The sequence below is a fragment of the Pagrus major genome, chromosome 15 (assembly GCF_040436345.1).
Source record: "Pagrus major chromosome 15, Pma_NU_1.0".
NCBI lineage: Eukaryota > Metazoa > Chordata > Actinopteri > Spariformes > Sparidae > Pagrus > Pagrus major.
Window position 1 is genome coordinate 17,736,610 of NC_133229.1, and position 21,883 is coordinate 17,758,492.

The window sequence follows — 21,883 nt, forward strand, 5'->3', positions numbered from 1 at the left end:
TAAGACCATATCCCTGTTTTGAGAAACCTGGATGTGCCACCTGAAGTACTCTGACAGAAGTCGGCAGGCAATCAGAAACCTGAATAATGTTATGTATACAGGGATGTGCCACACCCATAATATGATCAGAAACAGGATACTAGTGTGCATGTAAACTCATTCATTATTGTTGTATCTGGGCTTTTGATTTGAACTTGACTGTTGCCGTGCTGGAATACCTCACCACCTGCCGTTTACTTTTGGAGATTTTTGCCACATGGTTGCGCAGACAGGATGGACATTGACAAACAGGGATTGCCTACTGATTTAAAGGTAATGCCGAATTAACAAATGTGTACTAACTGCTCTCTGAAAATGTCTTTACCGCGTCAGATGTCAGTTTTAAGCAAATGTTTTGTTCTGACAGATGATCAAAATCTTAGGGTGGCATCACACAGAATATACTTCTGAGGATCTGCTCAGAACGTGCTCACCATTTGGAGATGTCATTAGTGTTCAGGTGACTGTCTTACAAACCTTCCTTGGAAATACAAATTCCACCGACTGCCTTTTAAAAATTTTGTTTCACTTTTCTCAAATAGTAAAGATATGATATTTTCCTTTCGTAACTCAGAAAATAGTGAAAAATGGATTAGCAAGTGGCGTGGTGACTTACTCTAATGCTGATGATGCTGCCAAAGCCATGATGAAACTGAATGGCACCACAGGCTTACAAGTGGATCTAGCAGAGCCCAGGCATGTCATAGAGGCCCTCAGGAAAAAAAGAGCACAACATCAGCCCCCCTCCCTCCCACCAGAGAAACGTAGTAACATGCCACCTGAGAGACTGATGGACAAAGTGCTTCCACCAGTTTACAGCCAGGTACAGAGGCATCCAAACGCTCACTAAATTCATCATGTTTTATTTGTATTTTTTCTGCTTTGTGTCTGATTTAAAGTTCCTGGATGAATTTGAATAAAACCTTTTATTTGTCAGGGTGCGTGTCTTTGTATTCGGAACCTCCCCGAACATGTCGGTCAAAGGTGCCATGTGTTCAGCCTCCTCCCTCCAAGCGTGAACGTTGTGAAGGTATGAACTCTTAAATCCAAGCAAGAAATTACATTCACTCCATTTACAGTCACAACATCAGTGTGGTCTATGGTGGACCAACTTTGAAAATGGGGATCAACATGAGGAACAGACTGTCAACCTCTAACAATAATGAATATCATATTTTTGTATGTATTTATTCAATTTTACTTCAGTACACTCTGCCCCTCTGCTCTGCCCGGCCCTGCCCACACAACACTCTGCAAATGTCTTTTGTTTTGATAGAAAGACCCCTAACAGCAGAAATGATGTCTTATGTGTTTAAAAGGTTGAGATGCTGTTTATTGCTGCAGGCTCTACCATGTGATTTAACCTTATTATGAACCTACAGGTGGAGAGGAAAAAAGCCCTGGTGACAGTTCCCGACATCTCCACCGCCATGTGGCTAATCGATGTGCTAGATGGCCTCTACATTGGCTCCAGACGCCTTGATGTTTTCTTTGCAAGCCAAGAAGGTGGGGCATGCTCTGCAAGGACGGCAGCGGGCACTAAGGTCTCGTCAGGATCTCTGAGACGGTTACAGCTAGAGCACTAGAGCAGCCAGCCGGATTAAAACAGTGTCCATGCTCAAATCAACACAACAACAGAGCATCATTTGAATAAATACAAGTATCTCTGCAGAGTCAGACATTTTATTGCAAAACTCTTGATGCTGTGTTGTTGCAATAAGGAACGAATATATAATATTTGCTGAAAATTGCTCCAAAATCCTCCTTAAATATTGACTCAACTTGTCAAATGTATTCAACAAGATCAACAACAAGAATTGTGTTATGTCTTATTAGCACAGTCTAATTATTTGCACAGTGTGATTTTATGGTTTTGTTTATGATTTAGTGTGACGTCTCAATTTGCATTTACCTACAAGGTCAACGTGGTGAGCTTGTGTGACTCATTAGGCCGGTTTAATCTGCTTCAATCCAGCATTCCCTAAAATAAAAATCTCTTAACAACAAAAATGAGATATTATTGCATTTTGACAATAAAATGTGTTTTTATATAAACTCCCTTTATACACAAAATCAAAAAGCATGTAATAAATGCACAGGATGAATGTAAGTTTTATTTTATATATTTCGACAAACAAGCATTTATTTGCCATCTTCCCACATAATACCCCTTAAAACTGAGGAGAAAAAAGATATTATGCAGGTCAACAGTGGTTAGTTTTGCATCCATCCATCAGTGTGTAACTCAAAAAGCCTTTAAAATCCTTACTTGAGGTGCATATCGTGTTTTTTTGGTTTGTTTGTTTGTTTGTTTGTTTAATTAAATATTGTGTTAGTGGAGTTATGACCTTCTATTTTCTGGTTCAATAAGAAGGATTTCTGGTCAACAAATGCTACTTAACAGGATCTCAGTCAGCCATATGCTGCACTTCTGCACATCAGCCACCAGATGGACCCTTGGTTACTCAGATGTAAGCCTCATTCAGCATGTTATAGCTGGATGTAAGACACTTGGAGATGCTATATAGCTTTGCAACCATACAGACGATGATTTTGATTTAAACCTTTGCCTTTATTCTGGGGATTCATTTCCTATTTTAACATCCAGGTTGTAAATATATATAAAATATGATTAACACTTTCATTTTATAGTCAGTTTGCCTACAGATTAAGTGTCTCAATAATCTGCATTATTATCAATACAGTTCAAAGCCTAGTCCTTTTTCCCATTTTCTGTTAAACTCAACTACTTAGGCTCCTTTTTCTCCGTCATCATCACTCCGTCTAACTACTGTCTGTGTCTGTGTGGGTTTGTCTCAAGCCAGTTTCTTGTAAAGGCCTTCCTGCCAGCTGTGAGTAGAATTTTCACCAAGTAATTATCTTCCTTCAGCACCACTTTAGTTATAATGAAATGAAACACTTCTCAAAGGTTATATGTCTTCACATCTCCCAGTTCACTCTATCCCAAAATGGCTCTATTTTTAGGCGACTCCAGAAAAAAATGTGCTAATTTGTCTGTGTGGTCACATTGCCTCCAGCTTATCCGACACGCATATGATTCTATGATGAATAATAAATACATATATATATATATATAATCTGGCCACAGACACACAGACACACACGTGCACACACAGCAATACAGTTTCATTTGTCTTTCTTTTTGGGCCGCACACATTTTGCCTTTGAGAAAATATTTGTTGTCGACACGATCACTTGCTGATAACTGAAATCATTTAGCAGGTAGTAGTTTTACAAATATGTCAAAGCGGCAAAGGAGGCAGAATAAAATTCACTGGTTGTATTAATCCTTATTTGGCAGCGCTGAATATCTGCGATGTGGCACATAATCTCAGGGCACCAAGTGTGTGTGTGTGTGTGCGTGTGTATGTGTGTGTGTGTGTGTGTGTGTGTGTGTGTGTGTGTGTGTGTGTGTGTGTGTGTGTGTGTGTGTGTGTGTGTTGTGGTTTTGCTGAACTCTGGAGTGTTTACTCCTTTGGCTCAGTTCATTTGGTCAGGTGAGAGCACTGCAAATAAAGTAGCAACAAGTAACAAACACAGTGAGGCAGTTCTCCAGCAGGAGAACTGAGCTGCAGCTCAAAAGAACGAGGTGAGAAGAGGGTCCAAACTTCAGGTTCTGATCTGAGTCCTCTCACATCTCACCTGACTGATGATTTGTTCAGTTTATAATCCATCAATCGTAGCTGCGTTAACTACTTGACTGTTTCATGTTCCTTTCTCATGTTCACCTATCCTGTTTAACTTTCTGAACACACATCTCTCTCTCTCTTCTGTCTTCTCATTTCATTTGTTGCATAGTGCACCTTTAACGAAAATTGCACAGACACTTTGCATTGTCTGTGTATTCAGCACAAATGTATTTTTAGTGAAATTGTGAAATTAGTGAAACATATTTAACACATAACACCTTTGGGCCCCCTGAGTGTCCGGTGTATGGTCCAGCCTGGCTGGGAATGGATCAAAAATCCCCAATCTGAATCAGATGAGGTTATGATCTTTCTATAAACAAGGAGGAAGTTTGTCTAAACATGAGCTGGTATCGATTAAATACACAAATAGTGTGTAATCAATCAAACTACCACACATCTATCATATCACAGCCTCTCTCCACACCTATTTCCACATCTGCTGGCCTGCCATCTGCTCTGCAGCTACTTCAATAATAGCTTGCAGCTGCAAAGGAAGGGGGGTAGAAGGAAAAACCCAGAGGGGCGAGAGGTAAAGGGAGGGTGGGCAGGAAGGCGGGGAGGGAGGAGGGAGGGAGGGAGGAAGAAGGAAGGAGGGGGCGGTGAAAGCAGAGCTGCGTTGCAGACAGCGAATCACATGAGCAGGGATCTGTTTACAAACTGAGGGCTGTAGACGAGAAGTGGAGAAGAGAGAGACGAGGAAGGAGAGAGGAGGAGAGTGACTGTGAGAAGAAAACACAGGAGAAGGGTGGAGAGCCTGGATCTGAATTAACATTAGCTGCATTGTCTTCCTGTGTTATACTGTATACCTCCTTGTGTTCTTTGTTCAGAGCAGAGAGGCAGGGGAAGACATGAGACACTGCTTTCCACAGGAACACTGAGGCTGCCTGCCTGCCTGCCTGCCTGCCTGCCTGCCTGCCTCACTGCCTGCCTGGCTGGCTGTGCTGCCGGGAAACCCATCCATGTCCTTCCCTTTGTCTCTCCTGCCACAGCAGGTTTTCACAGCCTGAGAGGAGGAAGGCGACGTGGAGATCTAAAAAGAGAGGGCAGAGGAGGGAGAAGGGAAAAGAAGAGGAGGAAGGGAAGGAGAGACTCGTGACAATGTTTTGAAGAGGAGACAAAACAAAAAAGCGAGGACTGCGCTCGGCCAGAGGTACATAACCAGAGTGTTGGATGGGATTTGTAGGAGTATATTTCCCCATACTGTCAGTTATATTGGTGTCTTTTTGTCCACAAGGCACACAGGCTCACCTCCAGGACTGTTTTCTTTGTCCTTCAGTGAGGATAACTCAGGAATACTTCCATTTCTTTCCCTGATACACTTCCAGATTTTGGGCATACTAACTCTCAATTGCAGACTGAGGTTTCACTGTTCAGATGGGCCTCATGTCTTCTTGAGAAACTGGGGCTAGGTCTGCTAACCCCCAGACCACAAGGATTTCCTCACTTCACATCCACTCTATCAACTATCAGGATCAACTAGTCTGATCCTAAAAAGAAGTGGACGTGGAGGTCAAAGCTCCCTCTACTGTGGAGACCAGACTTTGTTATATTGGAGAGGTCACGACCCCAAAGATCTTCTGGGTCTGCCAACCATACATTCTCACATTTGATGCGTCCCGTCCCGTGGTGTAAAGGTAAGTCCTCTGGAGCCAGTTGCACCATTTCCTCAAGTTCAGACTTAGCCTAGTAATGATTTGTTTACCAAGATGATATTTATGCATCACTAACTTAAGTTGCACCACCCAAACTGGTTCTATTTCATATGTGCTCTGCCCTCTAACAGTCTTCACCAGTGCCGTACTCAGGCTGTCTGAGGGTCAGGGGCGAAAAAAATTAAAAAGGGCACCAACTGCATGTGGTGGAGCACCGGCACGCAGAAAGCAGGTCCACCTGCACTACTGTAATAAAAAAACATACAGGCAAGTACATGCCAACAAATTTTAAGTATGTAGGGCATATTGCCCAGTGATGGCAGTGAAATGGCTGAATAGCCGTGGTCCCAGTCCTATCGTAAGATGACCGACGCGTGTCTGAGGAAGTTCCTGCGTTCCCACTGCCTCTTCGACGGCAGACCACACACTCTTGCAAACTGCTAGGCTTGTGCCGCTCAGGCTGCCTCGCTAGCTAACACTAGTTGACAAGCTATAGCTACACCATGAGTTGCTAGCATTTGCTAAAACAGCTTACCTCGCAAGCTCACAGTCTTGTGTCGCTGTTTCCCAGTGTAACAGCGTGTACTTCTGGCTCACTCAACAGTGGTAAAGGCAATCTATGTTCAGACCACGAGGCTTTGCTTTATTTTACTGCCCCAGGTTTTTGGATCATCAGAACCGAGTGGGAAACACACAGCCCACGTCAGCTTCAGACTCTTCTTCTGCGCTTGTCCACAAATGACAACTTATTGTACTACACTGAACACACACAGGCTGTTTTTCAGTGCTAATACATGGGCTTCGCACACCTGGGATAGGGTTGCTTCTTCTCACTGGGAGACAGTGCCAGATGCTTGCAGTCTTCCTCAGCCACTATCACTCCTACTGCCATGCCTCATTTCACCAGTAAAGAGCGACCTCAGCACTTTCACCTTGCTACCCTTACACACAGGCTGTTTGGGGGATGGGGTTGCTTCTATTTTCCCTCCACCTTGTCCAGGTGAGGTGAATTAAGAGAAGTTGATATCTGATGCTCGTCCATCTCTGGCCTCTCATCCTAATGTTTTCTCTGCCGCAACTCCTGCTAGCTGTGTGTTCACCAAAGGCTTGATGGCGAAACCCATCATGGCTGACGTGTGTACTCAAAGGACTGCAGTTGCAGCCAGGTAACTACTGTTTCGCACGTAGAGGTTACTAAATATTTACACAAAGTAACTGCCAGGTGTAACAGCTAACAGAATTAACAGACGCCAGAGCAGTGAAACTGTTATGTTAAGTTACGTTGCCTAAAGCTGCCTGCTTACATATTTGATTGTTTTTAATGGCCCGTCTTTACTCGTACTAGTTGATTTTAAATTTAAAACTTATGAAGGACTTTCCACACAAACTTACTACTTGATCATTTACACGTAGAAACCAAAGCTGTTTTTTCTTTTTGACAGTGTTCAGGTACAGTCCTGTCCAGACTGCATACATTTGCACAGTGGCCTACCTTTTAGCGCTCCACTATCAATGATTTACTCACATCGTGCTAAGATTACAGCTGCCTCCTCCTTCACCCAAACCTTCTCTCAAACCCTCCCCTAAAACCACTCACACTGTCCTGCTGTGACCCCTTGTCTATTAAAGAATGACTTCTGAACCATGAGGTCACCACCGCAGTGTGCTAAGTTGTGGCACTTGACCTTAAGAAATAGTTAACTACAGCTGTTTAAGGCTCGCATGCATCATGTGGAATGAAAAGTGCCCGGCTCGAGCCCCTCAGGCTGAAATCACTTCTTTCTCTCCGAGCTCAAACTACAGCGAGTGACTAGTCTTCGGCCAAGAAGCAAGTGGAACACATTCCTGTGTGACGCAAGGATGGTTGTAAAAGTTCACATGAAAGGGCTTTGCAGTGTTGGAGAAGTGCTTTTGCTGTGGGATCTATGAACTTTGTTAATATGTGTAAGATTTCTCCCTTGATAAAACCACTGAATGTCATGAGGATATAAATCACCAGTGACCTCCTCCCTTAATAGATGGTAACTCAGTTTGATCCTAATTACTGTAGATTTATGCCATTCTGATTTTATATTACATTAAATTACACTTATTTGGCAGGCGCTTCAATGAAACCCTTTTGAGCAAATAACAAAAAGGAGTTCAGTGCTGCAGTTTAAATATATCAGCAGGAAAAAATAGTCAAAAGTTATTTTCTCTACACAGCTCTCTCCTTTTCGTCCACTTTCTCGCGTATGTCTTATTCAAACAGAATTAGAAATGATGCACCTCAACGTCTGTTATTACGCGATTCTACACATAACCTTATCTAAACTTTATCTCAATGGTCAAAAAACTTTTGTCGCTCAAGAAACCCAGTAAGCAGTATTACATAGCAATTTGAAACACGAGTCTTTACAGTTGCAGCGTGGCGTGTGCCAGGCCTTACAAGTTACACCGAAACGTGCACACATATGCCGCCTAAAGTCTTACCCCATATCCTTAGGAGGAGGACACAGGGGAAGTATGGGATTGTCAGACATCAGACATCAATGTATGGCATATGACTGATGTGAAGACATATGTGGACCATGGAAACACACTGGCAAGGACCCATTAGCAGGCTATCCTACCTCATTTCAAGGGGACAAACAGAATACAGAAAATATCCACAATGAACCCACAGTAACAGGCCATAATGGACGAGCTATGCACCACTAAGATTGAAAGATCATAACATTGTGTTTCCAGCAGGCATGAACGACATTAGCATTAAAGCAACATTAGCATCAGCACGTGGTTCCATTCAATTACGTTGATATGGCAATGAAGTATTGAATCTTGAATCTAGACACAAGTTCCAGGTCTTTTGTTCTCCAGCAACTCCTCAGAAAAAATAATTAGCTTTTTAGCTGCTAAATGGTCCACTATGTTTACCAGCTAGTAGCTAATTCTGTCTGTCTGCTGTTTGTTGCTGGGTAGGTATGTACAGTGGGTTCATCAAGGTTTTTTAGCTAGAAACAGCTTCCTGCTGTGGCTGGAAACAAAGTTGAGAAGAGTGGGGAAACTGAACTAAAAGTGACGACTTTAAAACCCAAACATTGCGCTGATATGAGTGGAACTGCAGAACTGGGTGATAAGAATCTGTGGGTTCGTCGCTAAGAGTGAAAACCGTCATATTACATTTAGTGATTTGATCCATTGCGTAATCCTAACCTAAGAAATTAAGTTGAAAGGCAAAAATAAACTGTCAAAGTTGTGGTCGACCCAGTTTTGAGTGTGTAAGTCAGTCCCAGCAACGAGAGTGAGTTCTCAGGTTTGGTACTGCTTCTTTGTCTTGGGCACCCAAACAGCTCGATAATCAGATAATTCATAAAGAAATTAAACAATGAAAGCTCACCCACACCACTACAAACTTTTGCAAAACATTTATGCTAAGATCATTCCAAGCAATAAACAATGTGGCTAAATCTATGAAAGCTTTCAATTGGGTTCAGTCTTTAAATGCCATGTGTAAAACACTCTTTATGCACTTTGTGTGGAAAGTCATCCAATTCATTCATCAATCCGTTCATGCTGACTTTCTAAATGCCGTGTGATGACGGCTGCATGCCTTACATGTGAATTGACTGACTGAAGCTTTGTTTCCTGTTGGCATTTAAGATGACATTTTCATATATTTTCAAAATACATTTGAGAACATGAATGTGAATTTGCATGATTACCAACAGCAGCCTATGTTCACGAGTGCCTTGTTCTTTGTGTCAAGACAGAGTCAACTCAAAACACTGTAAAATATGACGGCTATGATGCCATCCGATTGCCAGTTGTCAAAATTGTGAACACTTAACTCTGTGGGAAGTTTGAATTGACTCTTGATCCGCTTCCACACAAGTATGCCTTAATATATGTACTGGTATAAATGCATTTTCAATGCATAGTTCAGATGCCTCTTTCTAAATACTGTTTCAGACGTTTTTTCATCCTAACTAGAAGAAGAAGACTATAAATCTGAGGAAATATTGCATTTTGTTACTGTGAAAAAATATGGTGATTGCTATGACACTGTGCTGGTACTGGTGTACACTTATTCCCATGTGATTTATTCTTCCTGGTAGGTTAACCTTTCTTTCTTTATGTGTCTCTTCCTCTCAGGGTGTCTGTGTGACCTTAGATTGCAGAGCGTCGACCCCCACTGCAAGATGACATCTGAAGAGCTCTTCCACCTGCCGCTCAACGTCTATGTCATCATCCTGGGCATCGGCCTCTTCATCCTCATGCTCAGCCTCATCTTCTGCTGCTACCTGTTTAGGTACAAAGCTGAGTAAGAGCTCCTGCACAGGATTCACACAGTTGTCAGACTGATCTACTGGATCAGTATTAGCATGTTCCAGTTGCCAGTTGAGATTGCTGGCACTGTACGTTTCTGCAAACCGTGTATACTTTAAATTTGTATTCATATCACGTTCAGATTACATGCATATGAGCTGACTTTCATGTCATCAGGAGGGGATCACGGTGGTGTTGCAGTAAGATGAGACCACTTTTCAAGCTAGTGTTTCAAAATTTGTAAGCATGAAACAGCGTGGATATTCTTTAGAGATGCTGGGATAATTTCTGGCCGCGTTTGTCTCGACAGAACCAGTTAAGCCAAAACATGATCTTTACCTAACCCTAAACAAGTGTTTTTGTGCCTAAATGTAACCAAACCAAAAGCACAGCGTTGTCCCAACATCAAATTGACAACATTAAAAACATTAAGTTGCAACATGAACAAATGTCAAGTTTCAACATATCGGCGGTTTGGAGAAATGTACATCGCCAACATTTGTTCTTGTGTTTGGCTTGTGCTAAAAATCTGACATCATTCAGTCAAATTCATCTACAACAGATCGTTAATCTTTAACCTTTAGTGCATACCAAAGTTATGGTCTGAAGAACTCAGGTCGTTTCGACTTTCTGTCATCTTGCCTCAACTACTTGTGCAACAGTTCGAAATATTCTGTATTTTTCTTTCAGAGCATACCTGAACTTCTTGGCATTTGATGGTTGTGGTTGTTGTTTTTATCTGCAGTGGGGGAGAGCAAGAGATCTAGACTATAACTTTTATCTATGACATCTACAGAAATTAAATTGTTAATCGAAATACTTCTGATTAAAATGCATCAGGATTGAAATATCAATAGGCTGCATGACTTTAAAATTTAAATGTAACAGCCGAGCACCTGAGTTTTAGTAGCCATCAGCGTTCAACCAACTGATTAACAAACACATATAAATAGCGCAAAGGCAAGTTTATATCCTCCGGTCACTGGGGGAACACATGTTCTACCTTCAGTACAGTTTGTGACAAAACAAAACTTAAGGCGGTGGTCTTAGCAGTGAGCACACGCTTCACCCATAGCTGGACTTGCCAGTTGGACATCATCTTGTACCACTTGGCTCGGGGCAGTTGGTATCAGTCACATGAAACCACCAGCCCAGCAGAAGCCACCTAAGTTGTATTATGTGCTGGTTTTACATGTACAAATCGTGGTGGCTGATTGTGTGCATTAGCAGATAGCGTTTTTGCTTTTCTCTGAGGGAACTTCTTTAAATTCTTCACAGCCTTGGTTTCAATGTTTTTCATGAACCACATTCAGTTGGTTTAGGTAATCAGTTGACGCAGAGGCCTCACACAGAAACACTCAACTGGATTATCTGTTCACAAAGGTAAAAGAGATGCTTAGGGCTATAACAGATAGGTTAGGAGTAGGTCAGTGTGCTTCAAGGATTTCTGGAAAAACCTGTTCAGAGCTGTATCTTGGCTAAGAAACGTAATACTTTGTTAACTTATTTGGCTGCCAGAAAGACTTTTGAAAACAGATTTGCCTAGAACATCTGTAAAAAATCAATCGTTTCCAAGAAGGTTCGAAAAAGGCGTGTGTCTCAATTTTGAATACACATTTTATTCTACTTCACTGAGCACAACATCAGGACTCTCGTACGAGGGCATGTCCTGGGAAGTCTTATAGATCTACTCACGGTGAGCGTAGATGCACAGGCTGTTACTTGAATCTGACATTGTGTGAATTCCAGCACTGCTTGAAGCAGTATCTCAGCTGATTCACACAGCATGTCAAGACATGTCCACAGCAAGACAGATATGGAGCCACCAGGCACACATTAGAATTTCTATGACTCTAAATCACATTATAATATTCGTTTTTTTTGTCCTTCACAGGCTCAGGCGACAGGGTGCAAGAGAGCAGTACGGCTACAACGAGGTAATATGATAAGACTATATCCTGTTTGAGTGTCAGATTGTAATTCAGACTAATTAATTGCTTGTCTGGTGAACTATATGCATTTTTTCACAAATCTGTTCTTGTCAACAGGTTGTTTTGAAAGGAGCGGGGAAGAAACTCAGCCTGCTTGGTGTAAGTTGATTACAGGGGGGATGGGAGGTGCGCTGTTGTAAAGCAGTTTAAAGGAACGGAGATGACCGATGCTAACTGGACAATGTGTGTGACTGTGAAAAACACTGCAGTGACTTGCATGTAGCAAAATCATCTTTAAGCAACAAAGTTACCCCTGTAACAAGCTTCAGTAAATCTGTAATTTGCTGAAAAAACAGGGAGGCAAAATTAACCATTACTGTTGGCAAAGTCGTCCAATTACAGCTTAAATGTAATACATGTACATGATGGTGATTACAGGCTGCACATGCAATCAACGTCTGAGTCACTCCGGTCACTGAAGTTCAGAGGATAACCACACAACCAAACAAAAATCTAGGTCCATAAGCCTTCATCAAACTTGGATAGGATGTAATCTGGATGACACAATGATTTTAAGTTACTGTGTTTCCTTTTGGTTTATTTCTTAAAGTGGTTCTATTGAGCCTGGTTAAGAGAGAGAATTAAAAAACTAAGTGTAATTATCTAATGGAGGAAATATCATGTATAACAGTCATGAATTAATCTCAATATTTTTGGCTATTTGTTCATTTATTTTGTTTTGAAGGCAAGCTGACTCTGTTTCCGGCTTTCGACGTTGTGTGTTCAATTTTATATTTTGCACGTCAGAATATGACAGCAGCGTGGACGCACTAGTGCTGAATCACATCACGCTTCTTCGTTTAACACGACAATGACAAAGGCAAAGCGTTTATCGCGTTTCAGTCAACACTGGCTTTTGGAGAATGCGCTCACACATGTCAAAATACATACAATTGTATTAGCACAAGTAGGACAATGACATTAGGATATACCCCCTAAACTGGCATTTTTGAACTTTTTGAACAACTGCGGATTAATTTTACTTCATGCATTGACCCTACATGCAGAGGAACCCCTTATTTATTTCATCCTAAAGAGAAAACAGATCTCCTCACGTTGAGAAAAGGGTCTTAGAGCAATACAGAGCTATAGGCTTACATTCCCGGTGACTTACAAGATTGTCGAAAAAGACTTGCCATTATTATAAATTGTTGTTGAAATTACTTTTACCCTTTATCATGGGAGGTTTTGCTAAGCTATACACAGCAGCTACCTGGGTGCAGTTACTAGCAGCTACCCCCTGGTAGCGTTATTTTAGATCCCACTACTTTTCTTGCGAGGAGCCACCCTACTCTTCCTGCTCAGTTGGTTTAGTTTAGGCATGAGGCGTGATATTGGTTAGGATTAGGGTAATAATATCAGGCTAAACTAATTAGAAGCAGAGTTGAAGTAGGCAGAGTAGGGCAGGTGGAGGATCCATGATGATGCGGTAGCCTTTAGTACACTTCTTATTGCTTTCTCCCCGTTCTATACTACATAATTATTGTGTCCAGGCTGACTGGATGTATTATGTTTCTGCTGTATAATGCCTGAATTGAGGGACTGTATTAGGATATACTTTATTAACTGAAAATAGTTAAGGTGACAGGAGTGTTGGTCATGAACTGAATTTACAACTTGTCATTTCCCCCTTTTCAGCAAACATGTGCGGTGTGTTTAGAAGAGTTTCGCAGCCGGGACGAGCTTGGAGTGTGCCCGTGTTCCCATGCTTTTCACAAGAAGTAAGTTATACAACTTTGATTGGTAATCATCAAACTTTCTTGCATCATTTGATGATGTGATCTGTACTTGTTAACATGCACAACTGTCTCTTGAAAAATCTTCAAAATGGATTAATTTGTTTAGCTGTTTGCAATCAGGCAGCTCAGTCAGTTTACAAGCTCATACATCATGTTTGAGACTGAAGATTGCAAACAATCTTGGAGAAAGGAATGTCTCATAAATTCCACTTCATAATGGATTTCTGCCTTCGACTTTAACAGCGGAGGCAGTCAGAGTAGCAGTAAAATTCAGAAAATCATCTTTTATATCTTATCAACTTTTTCAGGGAGTTCTGCAGAAAATGACGAGCAAATTCTTGACAACATATGTCCTTGCAGGTTTAAACACGAGCATGATTTATGCACCTGAGACCTGGTTTTGCCCTGTAGCGTAGGTGTGACATTGACAACAGTGTTTTCAGACTGGTTTGCTCGCCTTTGTGACCAACATTTCTCTACCTGTATCACCGCCAATACCTGTTCCTGTGTGAACTGGGCAAATATCCTGTATGTCTGTCTGTTAACTCCTGTTTCACAACTGTTAAGTAAACCCTCAGACCTTCTGTTTCTTGTTTTGCTTCCTTAAGTTTCTGCCTCGACCCACCTGTGTAACTTTGCGTACTTTGTCTTCCTTTGAAATTACAAAATGAGTTAACACGTCTCTCATTTATCTCCTTCTCTCAGGTGTTTGCTCAAATGGTTAGAGATCCGCAGCGTCTGCCCGATGTGCAACAAGCCTATTTGTCGCCTCCAACCTGACCCCCCACAAGCACCTGAGCGGCCACAGAGTCTCCTGGAGGTCTGAGAGGGCCACCTGTCACTAAAGAGCATCCTGTTTCACTGTCCAACAGATTGTAGTTTTAGTAATGCAAACATTTTATGAGGCAGAGCTACTCATATAATTGTCTGGGTTCAAGTGCACAGCCAAAGAATCTACCTGGAGAGATATATGGGGGGAGATTACTGCATAACTCTGAGACAGAGGTGGCATAGCATTCATGATCGCAGATTTAGCCAAACTATCAAGCCTAAATCCTGCAATTTTCAGATGCTAAAGCTAATGCACAAGTGCCTTAAAGCTGCAGATCCTCTAAAGGCCACTCAAATGTTTTAAAATTCATTTAAAGAGGTCATATTATGCTAATTTTCAGGTTCATACTTTTATTTGGGGGTCCTACTAGAATAGGTTTACATAGTTTAATTTTCAAAAACACATTATTTTTCCCATATGGTTCATTGCTTCAGCATCCGTTTTCACACTGTGTCTTGAACACTCTGTTTTAGCTACAGAGTGAGACATCTCGCCTCTGTTCAATCTCTGATGAGAGTTGCACATGCACATTACTTAAGAGGCAGGATGTAGCCAATCAGAGGCAGAGTAGGGCGGGTCATGCCGAGCATGGTAGTATGATCCAAGGACATTATAATTGATCCGAAACGACACCGCTACAGCTGGTAAGCATGGCTGTGGTACGGCTGTATATATTTTCTAATATATATATCAATAAATATATTTATATAATGCCTGTTACATAGTGACACACATAAGTTATGGAAGTAAAGGCTCGACTCCAAACCAGGCATTACAGGCAGTGCAGGAGAAACCAAAAAAGCATAATATGACCTCTTTAATGTTAAAGGAAAACAAAGCAAAAAAAAAAACATTCACAGATATTCAGCAGAAAAAGTGAGTGCACTATAAAGTACACTATCCTCAGCAACTCTCACAATGGAATGAAAGATGTTGTGTCGATGCCATATACATTTATTTTGGCAAAAAATACCACAGTGCAATGTTTCACCTTTGCTGTACATATTGTCATTATGAGAGACTGCGTCCGTTAGCAACAGTGCACAACGTACAATCACAAATGCTACTTACACATTTTTGGGAGCAAGAATGTTAGCGCTCGCCTTTATGAATGGGCTTCTGTTTGATAAATTCCTTCGCCTGGAGGAAAACAGTAGTTAGCTTCACCCACTGAAATTTGAGTTCACTGAATGACTTGATTATCTTTTGGGGAGAAACCAACCCAGTTAGCTGAATAAATGTTGGCCGTGTACGTTTCTTTATGCTCATTTTCCTGACGACATCCTCTCCTCCTCCTGACGTGACAGTCAGCTCATAAACATTTCATCTGAATGTGATATGAGACCAATTTTAGAAATGCTGACATGATACAAATTAGATGTAGCGATCTGAACGTATCTGGGGTACAGAATGTAAAATGCCAACATTTTATTCTGGTGACTGGGCTGGGAGAAACTGGGGAAGATAAAAAAAAGTCTATTACAGTATTTTATGTGACATCAATACAACAGCAACATTATGGCATCGTCACCAAAAAGATGTCTTTTGTATCATTATCTGAGTGTGGAGATTCTGCTGTTTGGGAAATCATTTGAGTGGCAAATGGGGTCCAATAAGACATAAAAAGTTATATGTCTTCTATTTCTGTGTCTCCCATTGTTCAGCATGTTAATGCCGTAACCCAACTAAAGAGATTATTTCTGCCTCCAAAGCAGCTCTGCCTCTGAGAAATGTTCGCGTGGCAAACTTCAGTCTGCTCGTTTTCAGTTTGCCCAAAACTGACATGCAGCACCACATGAAAATGTTGCGTCCGTCACCACAACTTAACAGCCTGGAGTCTTGGAAAGAAGAACATTAAACTATCAGACACCAGCTTTAAAGACGTCGGGCCATTCTCTGGCTCATTTTTGCCCCAGATTTGATGGCAAATGCAGAGACTTTGACGAAAGCTGTGCAGTTGTGGAAAAGAGGACTTTTAACACAACAGGACATATGTAAGCAGGCGTAGGTGCATTTTGGCTGTAATCTCCCATTGTTTCCGAGTCAGGCAGATCCATCCATACTTATGTTGCCAAGCAGATTGAAGGTAGCGAAGCCCTAAATGGCGAGACAGATGAGTCATTGGTGGGTTTGATAGAAAAGCCAACTACATGCTGTCACAACTACATCCTGTTCAGCTACAACTGACTCAACCACTTAAATAACACGTATACATGTATTTAAGTTATTCTTAGGGAACTGTTTTGTATTATAAGTTTTCACTGAAGGTATTGTGGGTCAGTGATGCTAAAACCAACCATTCTTCAATGAAATCTTAGCTCCCAGAGTCGAAGACCTGCTCTGTACTGTAGTGATATAAATAGACTCACTGCGCTGATATGAAGAGCCTGTCTGAGCTGGTTTCTTATCTGAGTGAGGAGCACCATAAACACCTTTTCTGTATGTATGTATCGTGTAATATACCATGAGTACTGTGTAAATTGTAAATGCTTTTACATTTTCTGACTTTAGAGAAAAAAAAAATATAACCAGTGTTTTTAATAAGGTCATTTGGATCCAAGTCTTTTATTTTCTAGTTTTGCTACATGTTTACGCTTGGCTATTTATTTGTATATTATCATTATAATACATGCAAAGTTTATACAGTCGTGCTACTCAGTGATAGACTGTAACTAAGTACATTTATTCAAGTACTGTACTTTTCTTGAGTATTTTCATCTTTATGCTACTTAATACTTCCACCCCACTGCAATTGAAAGCAAATATTGCATCACCATCGCAACATTAATCAGATCATTCTAGTGACTAGTTTCTTAGCAAAATGCATGCTGCATAAGAACTGAGGTAGTGCATTTTAAAATCATAATAACAAAAACACACAATGACTCTGATAAGAAGAAAAATGCTTAATATCGGTAATTGGCCAGGCGGATAATCGGTCACCGCTTAGAATACAGTATATACATACATGTAAATATATGTATAATTTATTTTTACTTGTACTTTTGACACATAAGTACATCAAATATCGGACACTCTAAGTAGGAGTTACCTTTACGTTGACCAAAGTAAAACTTTAGCACAATATCTTTACTTCTACTTAAGTATTTTCTTTTTTGTCTATGTGACTGAAGGGTTTCATAAGGTGCAAACTGTGATATGTAATGTGGGTGAAAAGTCATTCAAAAACAGGTTGTTGTTGTTGTTGTTGTTGTTGTTGTTGTGCTTTGAGGTGGAACGCTGCCCTCTACAGTCAATAATGTGCTGTTTTTTGTTTTTTTTAATCTATCTATCTCAACAAATACGTCCTGGTTCAGACCGGGTGTCAACATGTGTCCCTCCGATCCACGAGTAGACAGATTTAAGTTCAGGTGTGATCGCTCTCGAGATGCAGTGAGGATGCATTTGAGATGCGATCACTCAGATGAAGAACGTAGGTGGTGTAACGCAACATAGACGTTCCCAGTGGAAACTGCCAGTTAACCTGCCATTGTTAGCAGCAAATAGTTGTGAACGCGCTGTCTGCTTCAACTTACCATGGAACTAGGAACCACAATATCCCCACACTCCCTTCACAAACTTTGCACAACAGCCACAGTAAATTATAAATCAGTTGTGCCTTGCATTCAGCATTCAGGATTCAGCATTCAGGATTCAGCATTGAATACAATACGTGAAGTTGTCCCTTTCTTGTAAAAGAAGAAAACTTAAAGGTGCACTATGTAGGATTGAGACCAATTTTAATCAGAAGAGAAAGATCTTTTTTTTATACCTACACAAACTCTGACTGAATAAACTGAATAAACAAACTGACCTTAAACACAATTTCATACTATTTTACTTGCTAGCTTCAAACAGTGTTATGGAAAAAAGAAATATTTATGAATTTGTGTTATTACCACATTAATATTGTAAATATTAAAATTCTGGGTTTGATTTTTTTCTCCAGAACTACATAGTGCCCCTTTAACTAACAAAGTCACATCATCTTGTCCAAGACCAGTGATTCCTAAAAGGTTTTTTAAGGTTAGGGCTCTTCTCCCTTTGTGTAAATTCCCAGTAATCCCACAAAAGGACACCTGGCTACAGAGCTGTATTTAACACTTAACTTAAACCAATAGTAAATTCCCAAATTGTTCCTCCTGATTCTCAATGGGGTTTCCCCCATTTCCACAAGCAAAGGTGAAGAAAATAAAGTGCTGAGAATTTCTATAGCAGTAAAATTATTCTGACACATGGTCTCGCGTCAACTGTGGAGTCCTTCATGATGTCACCAGAACAAGTGAATATAAAGTGATCATGCAGGTACTAAGATGCACATGACTGCAAAAACCTGCGCCACACACAAACACAGACAACACAAAGGTGTTACACACAGAGGGCAGATGCCTGGAAATCCCCTGCTCAGTCATTACATCGAGATATTTGCACAAGAACACAAGCGAGCCATGAAAGGTTGCTGATCTTCTGTTATTGACACTGACTAACTGCATGGGCTTGCAAAGACACTTGAAACACTAGACACTAAGAGGCAGAAATCTCATTTGACTCCCAAAAACACAGCGGTACCAATGTTTTCTATTCTCACAGACATCCTTTGGCTCCGTCTGCACTTCCTCACAAAGAAAAAAGTTAATATTTAACCACAAAAGTACCAGATATTAGTGAGCATTTAGTGTTCAGCACACAAACTGCCTGATTACATCAAGTGGAGGGATAAAGAGGATTATTATGAATGGAGGTGACTGATCCATCACTGCGAACATCTCTCACTAAGCCTCTCAGATTTAGAAGTCAAGTCAATTTTATTTAATTGGCCCATAATTATAAATCAGAAATTAACCACAATGAGCATTTTAATCTGTAGAGTAGAAAACACCCTCTATCCTTAGACCCTCAGATCAAATGAGGAGAAACGCCCTGTGTAAGGAACCTCAGAAAGAGCAACAGATGAGCGATCTCTCTCCAAGGATGCACAGATAGGGAATCAATGTCATTGTACTGATTAGTGTACCCTTCCAGTGGAAAAAAACGTTAATGAAATGCTTTCTAGGGTGCCGCCTTTCACCCCTGCCCCTCAGACAACAACAGTTAAACTAATATAAGAAGAAGGAGAAAACTAGAGATCATCTTGCGATGGGATCACACCACCTGCAACGTCCGCAAAAATTAACTTTGTTTTGATCTCTACTAGTTACCTGTAAAGTTTCGTGACGCTAACACGCTGATAAAGATCTGTCCCCAGACAGACAGACAGACAGACAGACAGACAGACAGATAACCACCTGGCAAAACATTCCAAACTGCTCTTGTGTCTCCAGGATCACATTTTGCCATTGTTACACTCACACAGACTCGCAAGGTAAAAAGCTGCTGGTAAAAATTGGACTCTATTTCAAAAATTGTTTCTTGCTTGTAATAAGTAGACAAATCTGCCAATGGAACAAGGGAACACTGTCAAAAAACAAGTCCCTATGTCTCGTGAAATGCATGCTTTCTAGGTGATTGTGTCTTGTGTCAAGATGTTTTGACTTAAAATTAGACAAACATACAGTACTTGGTAAGATTTGTAGTAGATTGCAATTCTTGTCACTGAATACGGAATAATCAACCATCCATCTACATCCCTCTACCCAGCAAAGCTTTCCACCTCCACCTGGGGGGTTCTGAGGCGTGCCCAGGGCAGATGAGATATGTAATCCCTCCGGCAAGTTCTGGGTGTGCCCCACAGTTTTACTACCAGTTGGTCATGCCCAGAAAACCACAAAAGGAGGGAGGCGCCCAGGAGGTATTCGAATCAGATGCCTGAATGACCTTAGCTATTAAGTTCTTATTAATAGCTCTCTCTCCCCCCCCCAATTTTCTCTTATTTCTACTGTCATAAATTATTTTAAAATATTTTGTTACATTTTAGTAATTTATCTTCAATTTTTCTGTATTGTACGATCACTCTGCTGTCTGCCATACACACCATTTCTCTTTCTCCGTCATATCTTCGTCATCTGTGACTCTTACTTCCACTTTCTTCCATGCAGAATATTTCCTTCTACTTCTGTGGCAGCAACTGTTCGTGTGAAAGTCTGTGGTGTGTTTGGTTCACCCTGCTGACAGTCCTCAGCCCAAAAAGTGCAAAGGTATAAGATGTTATGGCAAAACAGGACAGCCCTTATCACCTTCAAGAACTGGCTGATTCACTAACACTGTATGCAAAGCAGACAGAGGTGAAGGTGTAATGCTGCCAGTGCTTCATTGATGAATGATAAATAAAATATGATTCTCTGGTGTGCAACAGGTGGACCTTTGCTTTGGAAAACAAAAACAAAAAATTGAAATAATTAGATTATCTACAAATGCAGTTAGATAAGTAGTATGCTTGATAAATGACTGATAAGTGAATGACCTCATACCACCCTGGTTTATATAGCAGTCATTAAGGAGTGGCATAAGGTTACCTGACACTCCCTCTGAATGCATTCAAACACATCAACTATAAAGGAAATCCTTTATAAAGGATGCTTTGTAGATGTGGAGGTGAGGACTTGGATTTCCCCAACTAATATCCGGGCTTAAGTATATTCAAAATGAAAACACCACCAGTCTTGCCAATATTAATACACAAAATATACACTCAAACATGATGTTGCGGACTGTCAGTACATTGGGGGTCATCATGATGCAAAACTGCAGGGTGATGTTATGTTGTCTGTTCATTCTCTCCAAAAGGGGTCTTGGCTGTCATTAAAATAGTATTATTTCACTGTTCAACACTGTAAAATGATAAATTATGTAATTAAAACAACAACAACAACAACAACAACAACAACAACAACAAACAGACCACATGGTAAAATCTAGTTAAGATTAACATGTACAGATGCTCTTTTCAATCCATAAAATATTAAAATGGCCATGAAAGTGAAGCCAATTAGAAATGCTTTTATCAGCCAGCTCAATCATATCAATTCACTGCACATATAATCCCTTCATGATGTTACAGCCTTGCAGCCAGTTTCATGGCCATGAACACAGCAGCATCCACACAACTAGCCTATACAAAAAATAAAATTGACTGAAAGTAAAGGTTAAAACAAAAACGACAACAAAGAAGTGACAAATACAAGAAAAACAGGGGAGTGACTTTTGCTACTCAAGAAAAGTGACCAGTGCACTGACCTATGTAATGTGCTTCGGGCGCCCCCTAGCGGCCAAATCAGTGGAGACCCTAACCGGAATATACGTCTTTGTATTTTCAAAATAAATGCTTGAAATGTATCTATTATATTAACTATAAAAAAATTTGGAATTATTATGTTTTATTTTATTTTTGCATTGGGTATCCACTTCAGATTGATCATTCTTGTAGTCTTGTTAAACGGCATTCAACTTGGCTGGGAGCGGCTCCAACACTGTCAGTGTAGTTCATTTACAAACATTATTTGGACGCATTTGGAGTTGCAACTGATGTTTTTAACCTGTACAATTGATTTATGAACCATTTCTTAACATGGAAATTACTTAACTTAATCTAATAAATTATAAATGTACCATTTTTGCATGAATGTTATTATAAAGTGACACCCATGTCAGTAATTTTTTTTAGCAAAGAAATAAT

General features: G+C 40.6%; 1 protein-coding gene across 4 annotated transcripts; it reads left to right on the forward strand.

Moving 5' to 3' along the window:
- The first annotated feature begins 4,428 nt into the window (after window positions 1–4,428).
- Window positions 4,429–16,820, forward strand: LOC141009880 (RING finger protein 122-like). 4 transcript variants are annotated; one of them, XM_073482616.1, is made up of 6 exons: window positions 4,429–4,899; window positions 9,536–9,692; window positions 11,604–11,646; window positions 11,758–11,799; window positions 13,339–13,421; window positions 14,145–16,820. In XM_073482616.1, exons 2-6 carry the CDS (start codon window positions 9,583–9,585, stop codon window positions 14,263–14,265), a joined length of 399 nt encoding a protein of 132 aa, XP_073338717.1. In that variant the 5' UTR covers window positions 4,429–4,899; window positions 9,536–9,582; the 3' UTR covers window positions 14,266–16,820. The 4 variants fall into 4 exon arrangements, with proteins under 4 accessions (XP_073338717.1, XP_073338714.1, XP_073338715.1 ...); XM_073482613.1 differs by having other exon boundaries at window positions 4,496–5,383; window positions 9,536–9,704; XM_073482614.1 differs by having other exon boundaries at window positions 4,496–5,383.
- Window positions 16,821–21,883: the final 5,063 nt, after the last annotated feature.

Coding starts and splice junctions, on each gene's coding strand:
- LOC141009880 (XM_073482613.1), top strand. CDS start 5,359: ATGCGTCCCGTCCCGTGGTGTAAAG. Junction 9,705..11,603: donor CTGTTTAGGTACAAAGCTGA/GTAAGAGCTCCT, acceptor TGTCCTTCACAG/GCTCAGGCGACAGGGTGCAA. Junction 11,800..13,338: donor AGAAACTCAGCCTGCTTGGT/GTAAGTTGATTA, acceptor CCCCCTTTTCAG/CAAACATGTGCGGTGTGTTT.